This window comes from Ambystoma mexicanum, chromosome 13 (assembly GCF_040938575.1).
Source record: "Ambystoma mexicanum isolate Mex_15411 chromosome 13, UKY_AmexF1_1, whole genome shotgun sequence".
NCBI lineage: Eukaryota > Metazoa > Chordata > Amphibia > Caudata > Ambystomatidae > Ambystoma > Ambystoma mexicanum.
This window is the reverse complement of record NC_090938.1, coordinates 73,803,672-73,816,595: the sequence shown is the minus strand read 5'-3', so window position 1 is coordinate 73,816,595 and position 12,924 is coordinate 73,803,672. Positions and strand designations below refer to the sequence as shown.

The window sequence follows — 12,924 nt, the reverse complement described above, 5'->3', positions numbered from 1 at the left end:
CACGCAATCATGCCGATATTACTGTTGTTTATTGTGCAGGGAAAATTCGACAGCATGTTACACAAGCTTCAGATAAAACCAGGCGTGCTTTCCGGGTCCCGCGAGGGGAAGAGGGAGGCAATAACGGGCCAGATGTAATCTGCCCGTTATTACCTCCCTCCCCATTCCCATTGAGCCTTATAGGGGCTCAAATGGAAATGGGGAAGGGTTCCTGCATGGAGGACTTACCGGGTCCTCCTCTCTCGGAGTAACTCGGTAAGTCCCCATTACAGGAACCCGGTAATGGAGCCCGGAACGGTGGCAGCCATGGAGCTAATAGCGCCATGGCTACCGCCGTTCTCGTAATGAGGCCCAATGTATCTGTTTCTCGGGTCATGGAAAGGTAAGAAGCAGATAAATCAAAGTAATGCGACATTTACTACACCCACATGACACTGCAGGTTGCTGTTCCTTGCTTACTATTGGACGTTATACAGTTAGGATTACATTCGCCACACATTGGTAGGTTTGCCCATCCACCACTAAGTCGGCAGCAGTACTTTAAATGCGGTAGCCTACTGCATGAATCCATAGGGCTGGCGACAGGGGCGGTGTTACCAGTATTCAGTGGATGACCTATGCATGGGTCTAGATGTGGAACGGAAACATGTGCGCTTACACAACTACTTAAAAGTGCATTCGAAGATGCGGATATGCACCCACTAGTGGAGTCATGCGGATACTTGCAGTGTGATTGCCCATATGCCAACCAGGTGGAATGTCCCTAGGAAATGTCCATATTGCTCATCTGTAGTCATCTCGGCCACTAGTGGGCGGCACAGATTTATCATGCACTGTAAACACAAAAAGACAGCCTACTGAAACACTAAACAACATTTACTATGTACACCTGTAATTGGTACGATACAGCAACACTATTTGGAAAAGTAAGGGTAGCGGAAATGGAGACATATACAAGACAATTTGCCTTTCCACACGTTCATCATGAGGGCAGCCGAGGACTCAGTAACAATCAGTTGTTAACAGGACGTTAAGGTTATGGGGCTGTATCAAATACGTATCCTCTTTACAGGAAACGCTATGCTAAAGCAATGTTCTGCCTACAGTGTCCTAGTGAAAACCTAGGAAATTCACTAACAAAAACATTGTTAAAGGGGCATTATGGTTAAGTTGCACTAGGAAAAACCTATTAAATTCTATGGAAAAACGTTGTTAAAGGGACGTTATGGTTACAGGTAAAACAAGCAACCATAACTCATGGCACCAGTGTGCACTGCAATGACTAACACCCATGACTTGAAAGATGCCATCACAAATCTAATTCATGACATCACTGGTGACATCACATGTTTGGCTCCCTCTCTTTTCTTCACTACCATAAGTAGGTGTTAAGGATTTCAATCAGATGACACACACCGGACCAGGACCATTGCCCTTAGCCTTGGATGTAGCGCACAATTGGAATGCGTTCTCTTTATTTTCTGTGAATTAAATTTGAGATGGCACACAACCCATCTCACACCCCCATTTACAAATACCCTGGGTCACAATGGACCATGAACTAGGCCGGTGGGTGAGAATGCAATATTTATTTATTTTAAAATTCAAAGGAAATCATACAATTTTAATATTGGGCAGCGATCACAAGTGGGGTGATAATTACAATGAAAACCACTGAAATACACTTGGGTAACCTTCTACAAGAACATATTCAAAGCACAAATGAATAGGAGCACTTTTTCAATTAGGATAGATAGCACCCAAGTTAAGCTTTCCCCCTGCAATGTTCCCTCAACTCACAATTACTGAGTGGATAGGAAGAAGCAGCAGGTAGTCAGGGACATGAGGCAACATAAAGAATCAAAATCCGACCTTCCCTACACAAAATAAGAGGAAAAAACCTTGGCAATGGCCTAAAATGACATTCGGAATGTTAACAAATAATTAATTATATGTGTAATTAAATCAATGAGGCAAATCTGATTTCTCACAATATCAGGAATGTATAACCACTGGCAACCGCAAGGCAAGGTATCAACAAAAGGCATACAGTTCGAAATCAAGCTGAAAGTAAGAACACGATGAAGCCGAATCACACGTTGGAAAGTTGCATAATTCTCAATTGCAGTTTTAAATGTCATAAACGTTTTTTAAGAAAAAGGGGTAAATACTCCAAATTGGAATGTGGTTTTTGGGTTGGGGAATAGATTCCCATCAAAGGGACAATATAGAAGTGAAAGGAAGGCTATATCTGAAGAATTGGATGAGATTTGCAAGATGAAAGGAGGCTCGGTTTTGGTAAAATAAAGCTGTGAAGAGGGAAAATTAGTTTGGAAAAAGACCAAGTTTACTTATACTAGATTATGAAGAAGATAGCGCTAACCATGAAACAGGTTAAGCGGCCGGATTAACCAGCTCCACGTCGCTTTTCTCTTTATGTAGAAATTACTTAGATTATTCAAAATATTATTGAGGAGTTACAAGATGGGTTGAATGAAAGAATGGCGCTAACACTAGGAAATCACGGACCAGATGCACAAATAATTCTGACAGTTGAACAAATGAACACAGCATGGACAGGGTTGCTTAGAGAGTAGGACAAAGAATAAAGATGGAGTAGGCTATGTGTTGCTATGGGATGTGGAAATACTCACAGTCCACACTTGAGTTTGGGATTTTGAGACAGTCAACTGGGTTCTGGTCACCGCACGGCGGGCGCTCCTTACAGCAAACAACTGGGCAAGTCGGGGCACTGGATTGCAAATGTACAGCTGGATGGCAGGAGTACAGTGGGCATGCAGTTAGTGGGCAAAAAGCCGGTTTGGTCACAGGATGCTCCACAAAAGGGTACCACCGCTTTTCCCTTTTGTTACTGGGGTTTTTAGTGGGATTTCTGGATCAAGGCCTTGCTGAAATAGGGTCAGCTATGCTTTGGCCTGGCAGTATAATCTGGAATCTGGCAAGATGAATGTAGAATATCAGGATACGTAGGCGCTGGAAATTCAGGAGAGAGTCCCTGGAGTTCTGTCAGCCTTCCTTATTTATAAGGCATGGTCACATCATAGGATTATATGGTGGGGAAGGCTTAGCTGGGCATGCCTCTTAACCATTGGATTGGTCAGGGGTGAGTCTTACCGCCTTGCGGTTAGCTGGTTGGATTTTTAGGGACATGACATCAGCTTTATTACGTGGCTTTACAATGCACAGGATCACCCTTCAGTTACTTTAGCTAAAATCATTCTTCACATAAATCACACATTTACGCATTTGTGGAATTTTTACAAATTATCTAGGCAGATTACATATTTCATGCAGAGCATGACAGTCCAACTCTACAGTTTGTAAGACTTTGTTTCATCCACCTAATAACTTTTCATCATTTTCGGTGAGACATATTTGACCTAACATCCTATAACTGTACACTTTTCTCAAAATATCCAATTCTTTGCCATTTCTGTTCCCAATATGGCAGTGAAGGCTACCATGTCTTGTTTAAAAATCATTAAAATGACATTTAAACTGTTAACTTTTTACATTCCTGCGAAGTCCTGTTGCAGAGAGAAAAGTCTTAAAAGTTTATTAATAAAATAGCCTTTTGAAACAAATGGTCAGCATTATCTCCCAAATAAGGGCATAGCTTACATGGCTCCTCTGGAGTTTGCTTTGAAGCTCCCAGTAAAAGTTGCGAGGATGTGTGATTCCCTATTTCACACACATGTGTCCCAGAATCTCTATTGTAAGAGGCCTCTGCCCAGACAAAAGTCTGATGGGCATGGGATGTTTAGTGCTTTTGGTCCATTCAAAGTTTTCAAAGGTAGCAATTAGCACGCATGTGTCCTAGAATCTATTGAAGCTCCTTTTGGGGGAGGCACTCAGTTTAGCCAGAAGAAAAATCTGTTCTGGAGCTTCAAAAATCCAGCCAACGCATTTTAATTCCTTACTTTATTTTATTTTGTTGTGAATCAGAATCAAGCCTGTTAAAATAAAACATCCCATATATGTTTCCCAGCAAAATCCCCTTTACATTGCTAGGCAAAGACAAGTTTTTATTCAACATTGTACTTGTAAAATAGGCATTTATTTTGGTTTAAAAAAGCCTATTTTGACACATGGTGAATGCTGCTGCCAATTCTCTCTCAAATTCGGTTTTTCTCTTCCATCTGAATTCCCACATTGTTCTGCAACCCCAGTCAGTTTCTTTTATACAGCAGTTTGTTCCAGACACTGGTTCACTGAAATGGACATATTGTAACCCAAAAGGCAAGCGTTTTCCCGTGCGGCTGAAAGTAAAGCTTTTTTTAGTTTGCAAGTTCTGGCCTGACACAGCCTGACATACAGGGATAATGCTCTCTCCCACTAGAGCACAATCTGGATATGGATGGGCATGGCAGGGCCTCATTGATAAAAGCAACGTGATGTTGAATATATGAATCTCGGGAGGATAGCTCAGCGGCAACGTTCTCACCTTGGAAGCAAGATGATACGGAGCAACACAGTTCGATCCCGGGGTCCACGCTTAGAAACCTCTGGGTATTAAGCGCGTTATAAATAACCTATCATATCATAAGCGTCCGGGCAGACTCCTTTTCAATGTAAAATATTCCCTTTTTGATACAAACTTTTTGCAAGCAGAAGAACAGTGCCACTTTTGAATTCGCTTCTTTGGTGCACGAAAGAACAAATACTGGCGGCCTTTCTCTGTGTGCTCTCTGTTCCCACTTGCCCAATAGTTGTTTGGCAAGATAGTGCAGTCATCATTTTGTAGCTGCAAAACACAGTTTTGACGCCGGGCAATGGTGCTCCAAGGAGCCAGCTCAGTCATTTTGCTGTTAACTGCTGCATTGCTGTTTGATCATGGATGGGGATTCTGCTGAGTGGGTCAATGTACCCCACATAGGGAAGGTGCTTTTCTTCACTAACAGTCAGGAACAAACAATTCAAAAGGTTCTATATTTGTGTACACCACTCCTTTCATATGTTCTTACACTACTTTCCTTACGGTTCACTCACATCATATGACTCATATACATATAGGGGAAGGGGAAAGCGTAAAACACAGCACTGGTTTCTGTTCATGAAGATAATACGTTATGTTATCAACATTTTCTGCTAATACTGCTCCTTTTCATCTTCCTTTAATTCCCTTGCATATTGTCATGTTTGTATGCATTGTGTTGTCTTTGTGGTTTCTGTGCAGTACTGCATTTATGTAGCTATAAAGACAATGGTAGCTACTTCTTACAAGTTTCAAAGTACCCGACACTCTAAAACAAATGCATTCATGATTTCACTATGTAACATGGAAAGATTTTGTGGTAGTAGTATAACTTTATTCGGAAGACAAGCCACCATCAAAGTACAGTTTACAAAACAAGACATAAAAAAACCCACAATAAAGTGTTAATATCTACAAGATTTTGAAAGGTACACTTCTATGAGGCATGTTGCAGACAATGGCCTTGTTTGCAAATTAGTTCCTTCATGTAAAGTGAAGTGTGCAATACATTGGTACATATAGCAATGCATTCCTCCATTACCTACTTCTCCCATAATAGTTCCTCCAATAATGTTTGATAGTTTTGTGCCACCATTACAATAACGATTCCTTGCGGAGGCTTCCCATTAAAACTAAATGCACATGTCATGTCATCAGTGATGTCATGAATGAGATTTGTGATGGCATCTTTCATGTAATGGGTGTTAGTCCTTGCAGTGCACACTGGTGCCACGAGTTATGATTGCTTAGCTTACCATAACTGTCGAATTTCGGGGGGGTTTCGGTTTTACCTGTACCTGTCCCTTTAACAATGTTTTTGTTAGACATATATATATATATATATATATATATATATATATATATATATATATATATATATATATATATATTATATATATATATATATATATATATTATATATATATACATCAGCCACAGAGGGGTCATGTACTAATTCATAAATTGATGAACATGTCTAATTGGGAGTATTGAGGGAGTTGTTCTGCAACTTTTGGCTCGCAAAATGTTTTGGACAACTCCCATCAGCCTGATCCAGCATAGTCAATGGTGAGGGGTCATGGGAGTTGTAGGGAAAACATCTGCTGAGTCGGAGGTTGCAGACCTCTTAACTAGACAGATTGTGAACTGGCCAAAAGGGTATCACTACATATTATCCCCATCACAAATATTGCTGTATATATGGTCGTCTGGAACAGCCATAGGCAATATTTTTGGGGTGGATAATTTTTGGGGTTTTTGGGAGCCGGGGTTGCGGGGGTGTCCCCCGCTCCTTTAAAAATAATGTGGGGGTTGCAGGGGTGTCCGCCGCAGGTTCCATGCCTTAATATTGCCGCAAAAATATGGCGATATTTTTGTATGGTGATATTTTGCGAGGATATCAACACGTGGAACCGCCAAAAGTGTATTCACCAAATAGTTATAGGGATTTAAACAGAAGTGTAACAAGGAGACACTTAACAGGGGAATATGGACGCACTGATAGGAACAAAATTCTGGATAGGCTGGCTGCAGTTTACTATGTCACGTGCAAGAGAAAAGCATTCCCAATGGAAAATCCTCTTGATTTAGTGCTTACGTTACCTGCAGTGGGTTGGTGAGAGTGAGAAGGAAGGTTGGGAGTAGGAAATGTGGAAATGAGGAGTAACACTACAAAATATGTTCCACTGAATAAAAGCTTGAACAAGCATTAAAATGAAGATAAGAAAACAATTCGATACAAAGAGCACTGAAGAGTGCAAGGGGAAATCTGGAGACCGTGTATGTTCTAGAGTGAAGAACAGTCAACTAAAGCTGGAGGCCACGCATAGTCTGGAGTGAAGAGCATTAAACTTACAAGCAGACTGGATGAGGATAAGTTTAAAGCTGCAGACCATGTATGGTCTGGAGTGAAGAGCATCGAACTAATAAGCAGACTAGATGAGGGTATGCATAAACCTGGAGACCATGCATGATCTGGAGTGAAGAAAATTGAACTAATACGCAGACTAGAGGAGAGTAATTGTAAAGCTGGAGACAATGCATGACCTTGAGTGAAGAGCATTGAACGAACAAACAGACTAAATGAAGGTAAGCATAAAGCTGGAGACCATACATGATCCAGAGTGAAGAACATTGAACTAATAAGCAGATTAGACGAGGGTCAGCTTAAAGCTGTAGACCATGCATGATCCGAAAGTGAAGAGTATTGAACTAACAAGCAGACTAGACGAGGGCAAGTGTAAAGCTGATAAAATATGATATGATATTTTATTTATATCACGCCCATACAGAGACCATGCATGATCTGGAGGGAAGAACATTGAAATAATAGGCAGACTAGACGAGGTTAAGCATAAAGCTGGAGACCATGCATGATCCGAAAGTGAAGAGCACTGAACTAACAAGCAGACTGGGTGAGAGTAAGTGTAAAGCTGGAGACCATGCATGACCTGGAGTGAAGAGCATTGAACTAACAAGCAGACTAGATGTGGGTAAGCGTAAAGCTGGAGACCATGCATGATCCAGAGGAAAGAACATTAAACTAATAAGCAGATTAGACGAGGGTACACGTAAAGCTGGAGACCATGCATGTTCCGGAGTGAAGAACATTGAAGTAATAAGCAGACTAGATGAGGGTACGCATAAAGCTGGAGACCATGCATAATCCGGAGTGAAGAACATTGAACTAATACGCCAATTAGACAAGGGCATGCTTAAAGCTGGAGACCAATCAGGACCTGGATCATTGAACTAACAAGCAGAATAGACAAGGGTAAGCATAAAGCTGGAGACCATGCATGATCCGGAGTGAAGAACATTGAACTAATAAGCAGACTAGATGAGGGTAAGCGTAAAGCTGGAGACCATGCATGATCCGGAGTGAAGAACATTGAACTAATAAGCAGACTAGATGAGGGTAAGCGTAAAGCTGGAGACCATGCATGATCCAGAGGAAAGAACATTAAACTAATAAGCAGATTAGACGAGGGTACACGTAAAGCTGGAGACCATGCATGTTCCGGAGTGAAGAACATTGAACTAATAAGCAGACTAGATGAGGGTAAGCGTAAAGCTGGAGACCATGCATGATCCGGAGTGAAGAACATTGAACTAATAAGCAGACTAGATGAGGGTAAGCGTAAAGCTGGAGACCATGCATGATCCAGAGGAAAGAACATTAAACTAATAAGCAGATTAGACGAGGGTACACGTAAAGCTGGAGACCATGCATGTTCCGGAGTGAAGAACATTGAACTAATAAGCAGACTAGATGAGGGTACGCATAAAGCTGGAGACCATGCATCATCCGGAGTGAAGAACATTGAACTAATACGCCAATTAGACAAGGGCATGCTTAAAACTGGAGACCAATCAGGACCTGGATCATTGAACTAACAAGCAGAATAGACAAGGGTAAGCATAAAGCTGGAGACCATGCATGACCTGGATTGAAGAGCATTGAACTAACAAGCAGACTATATGAGGGTAAGTATAAAGCTGGAGACCATGCATGATCCGGAGTGAAGAACATTGAACTAATAAGCAGACTAGACAAGTGTAAGCGTAAACCTGGAGACCATGCATGATCCGGAGTGAAGAACATTTAACTAATAAGCAGACTAGACGAGGGTAAGCGTAAAGCTGGAGACCATGCATGATCTGGAGTGAAGAACATTGAACTAATAAGCACACTAGACAAGGGTAAGCGTAAAGCTGGAGAACATGCATGATCTGGAGTGAAGAACATTGAACTAACAAGCAGACTATATGAGGGTAAGTATAAAGCTGGAGACCATGCATGATCCGGAGTGAAGAACATTGAACTAATAAGCAGACTAGACAAGTGTAAGCGTAAACCTGGAGACCATGCATGATCCGGAGTGAAGAACATTTAACTAATAAGCAGACTAGACGAGGGTAAGCGTAAAGCTGGAGACCATGCACGATCTGGAGTGAAGAACATTGAACTAATAAGCACACTAGACAAGGGTAAGCGTAAAGCTGGAGAACATGCATGATCTGGAGTGAAGAACATTGAACTAATAAGCAGACTAGATGAGGGTAAGCCTAAAGCTGGAGACCATGCATGACCTGGAGTGAAGAGCATTGAACTAACACACAGACTAGATGAGGGTAAGCGTAAAGCTGGAGACCATGCATGATCTGGAGTGAAGAACATTGAACTAACACACAGACTAGATGAGGGTAAGCGTAAAGCTGGAGACCATGCATGGACTGGAGTGAAATAATAAGAAGACTAGATGAGGGTAAGCGTAAAGCTGGAGACCATGCATGGTCTGGAGTGAACTAATAAGCAGACTGCAAAAAAGGTACCAGGCACCCCTCTCTCTGTGCTCAGAGAGGACAGCTCCACCTCACTGATGAGGCCCAACAAGGCTGAAACACGAATCTGGGGTTGCTGTTGGTACTCTTGTTCAGAAGGGAATTGCCATAGCATTTCGGTGCTGGACTGCCCATGTGGGCAGGACAAAGAATGATATGCAAATGGATATTTCCCATCTGTGAAAGGCACAGTGAGCAAAAAGCAGATGGCTGCAAAATCTCAAAGTGGGGAAAAAACCACAGAACAGGTTATCATGCCCTGTTCTTTCTGTAGAGGGGCGCCTGCTATCATTTTCTGAAAAATAATAAGCGGACTAGACGAGTTCGGCAGTTCATTGCTGCCTTCTGTGCTCCTGTGTGTAGTTGCGAAAAGTTTGTTGACGCAGAGAGAGTGTGGACAAATCACGAAATAAAAACTTGCGGGAAGTGATTTCAAAAGAGCCTGCGGCTTTGACAGAAAACAGCTCGATTTGCAATATCGCAAGGCAGGTTGTGCTTCTGTTAAGTCATTTCTGGACATTTTCAACTGTGGGAAATCCAAAAGACGTCCATAATTAGGAGCAATGAAGACTTCCACAGCACCTGAAACAAAATGTGCCAATGCGTAACCTCATAATTTTTGTTAATCCTGCTGAGGGTATTTTTATTTTCATTGGGTCCCTTCAAAGTTTCCCCTCCATTCTAGAGCCTGATTCATGGAATTTATTGCGTGGTGCAAAGTGACTTTGCACTGCAAAAACACACTTTGCTCCGCTCTGGTGTTTGTTGGCAGTGCTAAAAATTCCATAAATCAGGCTCATCTAACTGGGACTTTTACGAATGTAATTGCTATTTGGTCTGTCTCTCCTTTACTTAACTATTTCCTTCAATGTGTTTGTCATTCACTACCACAATGTTAATCATGAAATCATTTTGACTTCCTGAAGCATTAAACGAGTTCCACGTTTTAGGTTTCAATGTTATAGCTTTCTCACGCTAAAGGATAAAGGGCCTACTCGAGAGCAAAGTGACTTTACACTGGTGCAAAGTCACTTTACACTGGTACACTGATTCACAGAGTGGTGCAAAGTGTATTTTTGCAGTGCAAAGTCACTTTGCACTGCAAAAGTACTCTTTGCACTGTGAATTAGCCCCATTTAGTCTGGTGCAAAAATATACACTTTGTACCGCTCTGTGAATTAGGGTGTTAGTTGGCTGTGCAAAGTCGCTTTGCACTGCGATAGAAATGTCATCAATAAGACCCAAAGTTCAGCTGCTGCAACCGGCTTTCGGGTTTTCCAAGTGCAATGCTAGTCTGCATCTCCCTGCAGCAAGGCCTATGTAAATTACCTGCAGTGACTGCAATGCCCAAACTGCTTTAGAATAGAAATGTGGGCAGAGAGACGCAGACGCACATTGCATTAGCAAGAGCTGAAAGATGGATGCTGCAATGGCACTGTAAGCCTACCAACAACCATCTCTAAACTCTGTCAGAGCTACGTGCCAACAACACATCCTCCTTGCAGGATGTGGGTTTTTCGCTTTCCTAATGTGCCATGAAGCTTTTTCTTTCTCAAGCTTACTGGGTTCCACTTTAAGATGACTTGCACTTAATTTTGCAAATACTTGACATGTGACGATGTTGTGTAAGTAGCATGTGTCTGTTTAAAATGTAATTTCCCAGCAGTATGAGACCACTACGTTGTTTTTCAATGTACACCATGTATGTGTCTATCCTGATCCATCATTTTTTGCTCTATCAGTAAGGGGTGGGTCCAGACATACTCTTCTTGCAGCCACTGGACTTTAAAGGACATATCTTCCCTTGTTACTTATCTACGTGAAAGGAATGGCCAGTGCTGTGTTCTTACGCAGCCCTTTGTAGTCTATGAATGATGAAAGTGTCTATTGGACTTTGATAGATAACATAACCTTAAATAAGTTTATTCAGATAAAATCCATCAAACCATACACAAAAATTCATATAATATGAATACTACAGATTAGCATAAAAGCGCATAATACGAAATATGCAGAATCTAATCTAACAATATAATAAAAGGTCAGATGTATGTTTGTCCCTGCATTTTTGTCTGATGCAGTAGCTTCCCCTATTGTCACCACGAGAGGGAGCTGTTGCTTTAGAATAAATAGAGACAATGCCAATTCGCATAGCTTTGCCTGTTGTCACCGCTGGAGGGAGCTGTTGACTTAGGATATATAGTAGTCCTACTCTGTCAATGAAAACATGCACTTTGACCCGTGTACACATGGGCCTGTACACTAGTAATAAATAAAACCAAGCCTTAAAATCCACTGAAGATAAAATAAACATAAATGTACAATCTAAGCATAAAACAAGCCCATCAATTATCTGTAGGCGCATGAAGACAACTGTCCATAAATTCTTTACTCACTTTTGTCGCCCTCCTAAAATACGACAAAAATGCCCACGCAACACATCGTGAATTAGCTGAGAGGAGGTAACAAAGTGCAGAACGGCATAGTACAAATTGCTATTGTCTCAGAATATGAAGAATTGCGCATTTCCTTAAAAGCACGTATCCTGGACAAAACAACACAAAATGCAGTCTATCAAATTTTATCATGTCAGCATAATATCTTCAATTCAAAAGTATCTAAACTTGGAATGTGTCTGTTTTAAAACTTGACAACTATGACATCAAAACATTCTTTGCTCATTTTATTATTTGCCAGCATCACTTAAAGTCGAAACACAAAGTACACTTGGAATTATCGGACCAATCTTTATCAGATAATAGTTATTGCAAAGTAAAGGGCTGTGTAAGATTAACGGAAAGCAAGTTAACATACCGCTTTTCTTCTTTTTCCAAATGCAGAAGATTAGAGCAAATATCAACATTGTCAGCAGAACTCCAGAGAAGAAACTCAGGATTAAATGGAAATATTGAATCTCACTGTGATAAACAAATAAAGAAGATTCAGTAATGTGATTGCTACAGAAAGTCTCCAATCAGAATTTAGGGTCTTAAACATTCACAACAAAAAAGTATTGGTTTACACTTTGTCTGATTTTTGATTTTTTCTTCTTATCTTGAAAACAATTCCACTGCTCACTTATTTACAAAAATACTGTATGTTTGAAAATTGCATTCAATACAATGGGAAAATTGCACACAAATAGGTAGGTGCATAATTAATTGACGAAGAGAATGTTAGATGTTTGGTGAATGAGTAGGTGGCAGAATGTGAAAGTTCCAAGAGGGAGTGGGAGATGGAATTGAGTGACTAGATGGATGAGTAGGTTGGTGGGTGTATCAGTGTTTTTTTGATAAGTGGGAGAGTGAGTGTGTAAATGGACGAGAGGGTCGTGGGTCGCTGAGTGGTGTTTAGGTGGATGAGTGGATTTGAGGGTGGATGAGTGAGTGTGAACAAATGAATGAGGATGTGAGTGAGTGGGAAATTTAGACCCAACTGAATCTTGAAGGCAAAATAAAGTGGAATTTTCAGATCTCTTCTGATAGTGATTGCATCCACCCATTTTGGACCAACCTATTTAGGATCCTGCCTCTAAAATGAGACCGGTCACCCCGTCAACCTTTATTTTAGACACAGAGAATTTT

The 12,924-nt window shown here is 41.1% G+C and overlaps 1 protein-coding gene across 3 annotated transcripts in view; it reads right to left on the bottom strand.

The window, feature by feature from the left end:
- Positions 1-12,924, bottom strand: part of C13H1orf162 (chromosome 13 C1orf162 homolog) — a 103,349-nt gene that overhangs the window by 21,444 nt on the left and 68,981 nt on the right. For all 3 annotated transcript variants that reach the window (XR_011282889.1, XM_069633298.1, XM_069633299.1), the window contains exon 4: positions 12,155-12,258. Coding sequence is in view for 2 of the 3 variants with exons in the window: in XM_069633298.1 (XP_069489399.1) it covers positions 12,155-12,258 (104 nt within the window). In the remaining variant the exon portion in view is untranslated. The remainder of the gene's footprint in view (positions 1-12,154; positions 12,259-12,924) is intronic.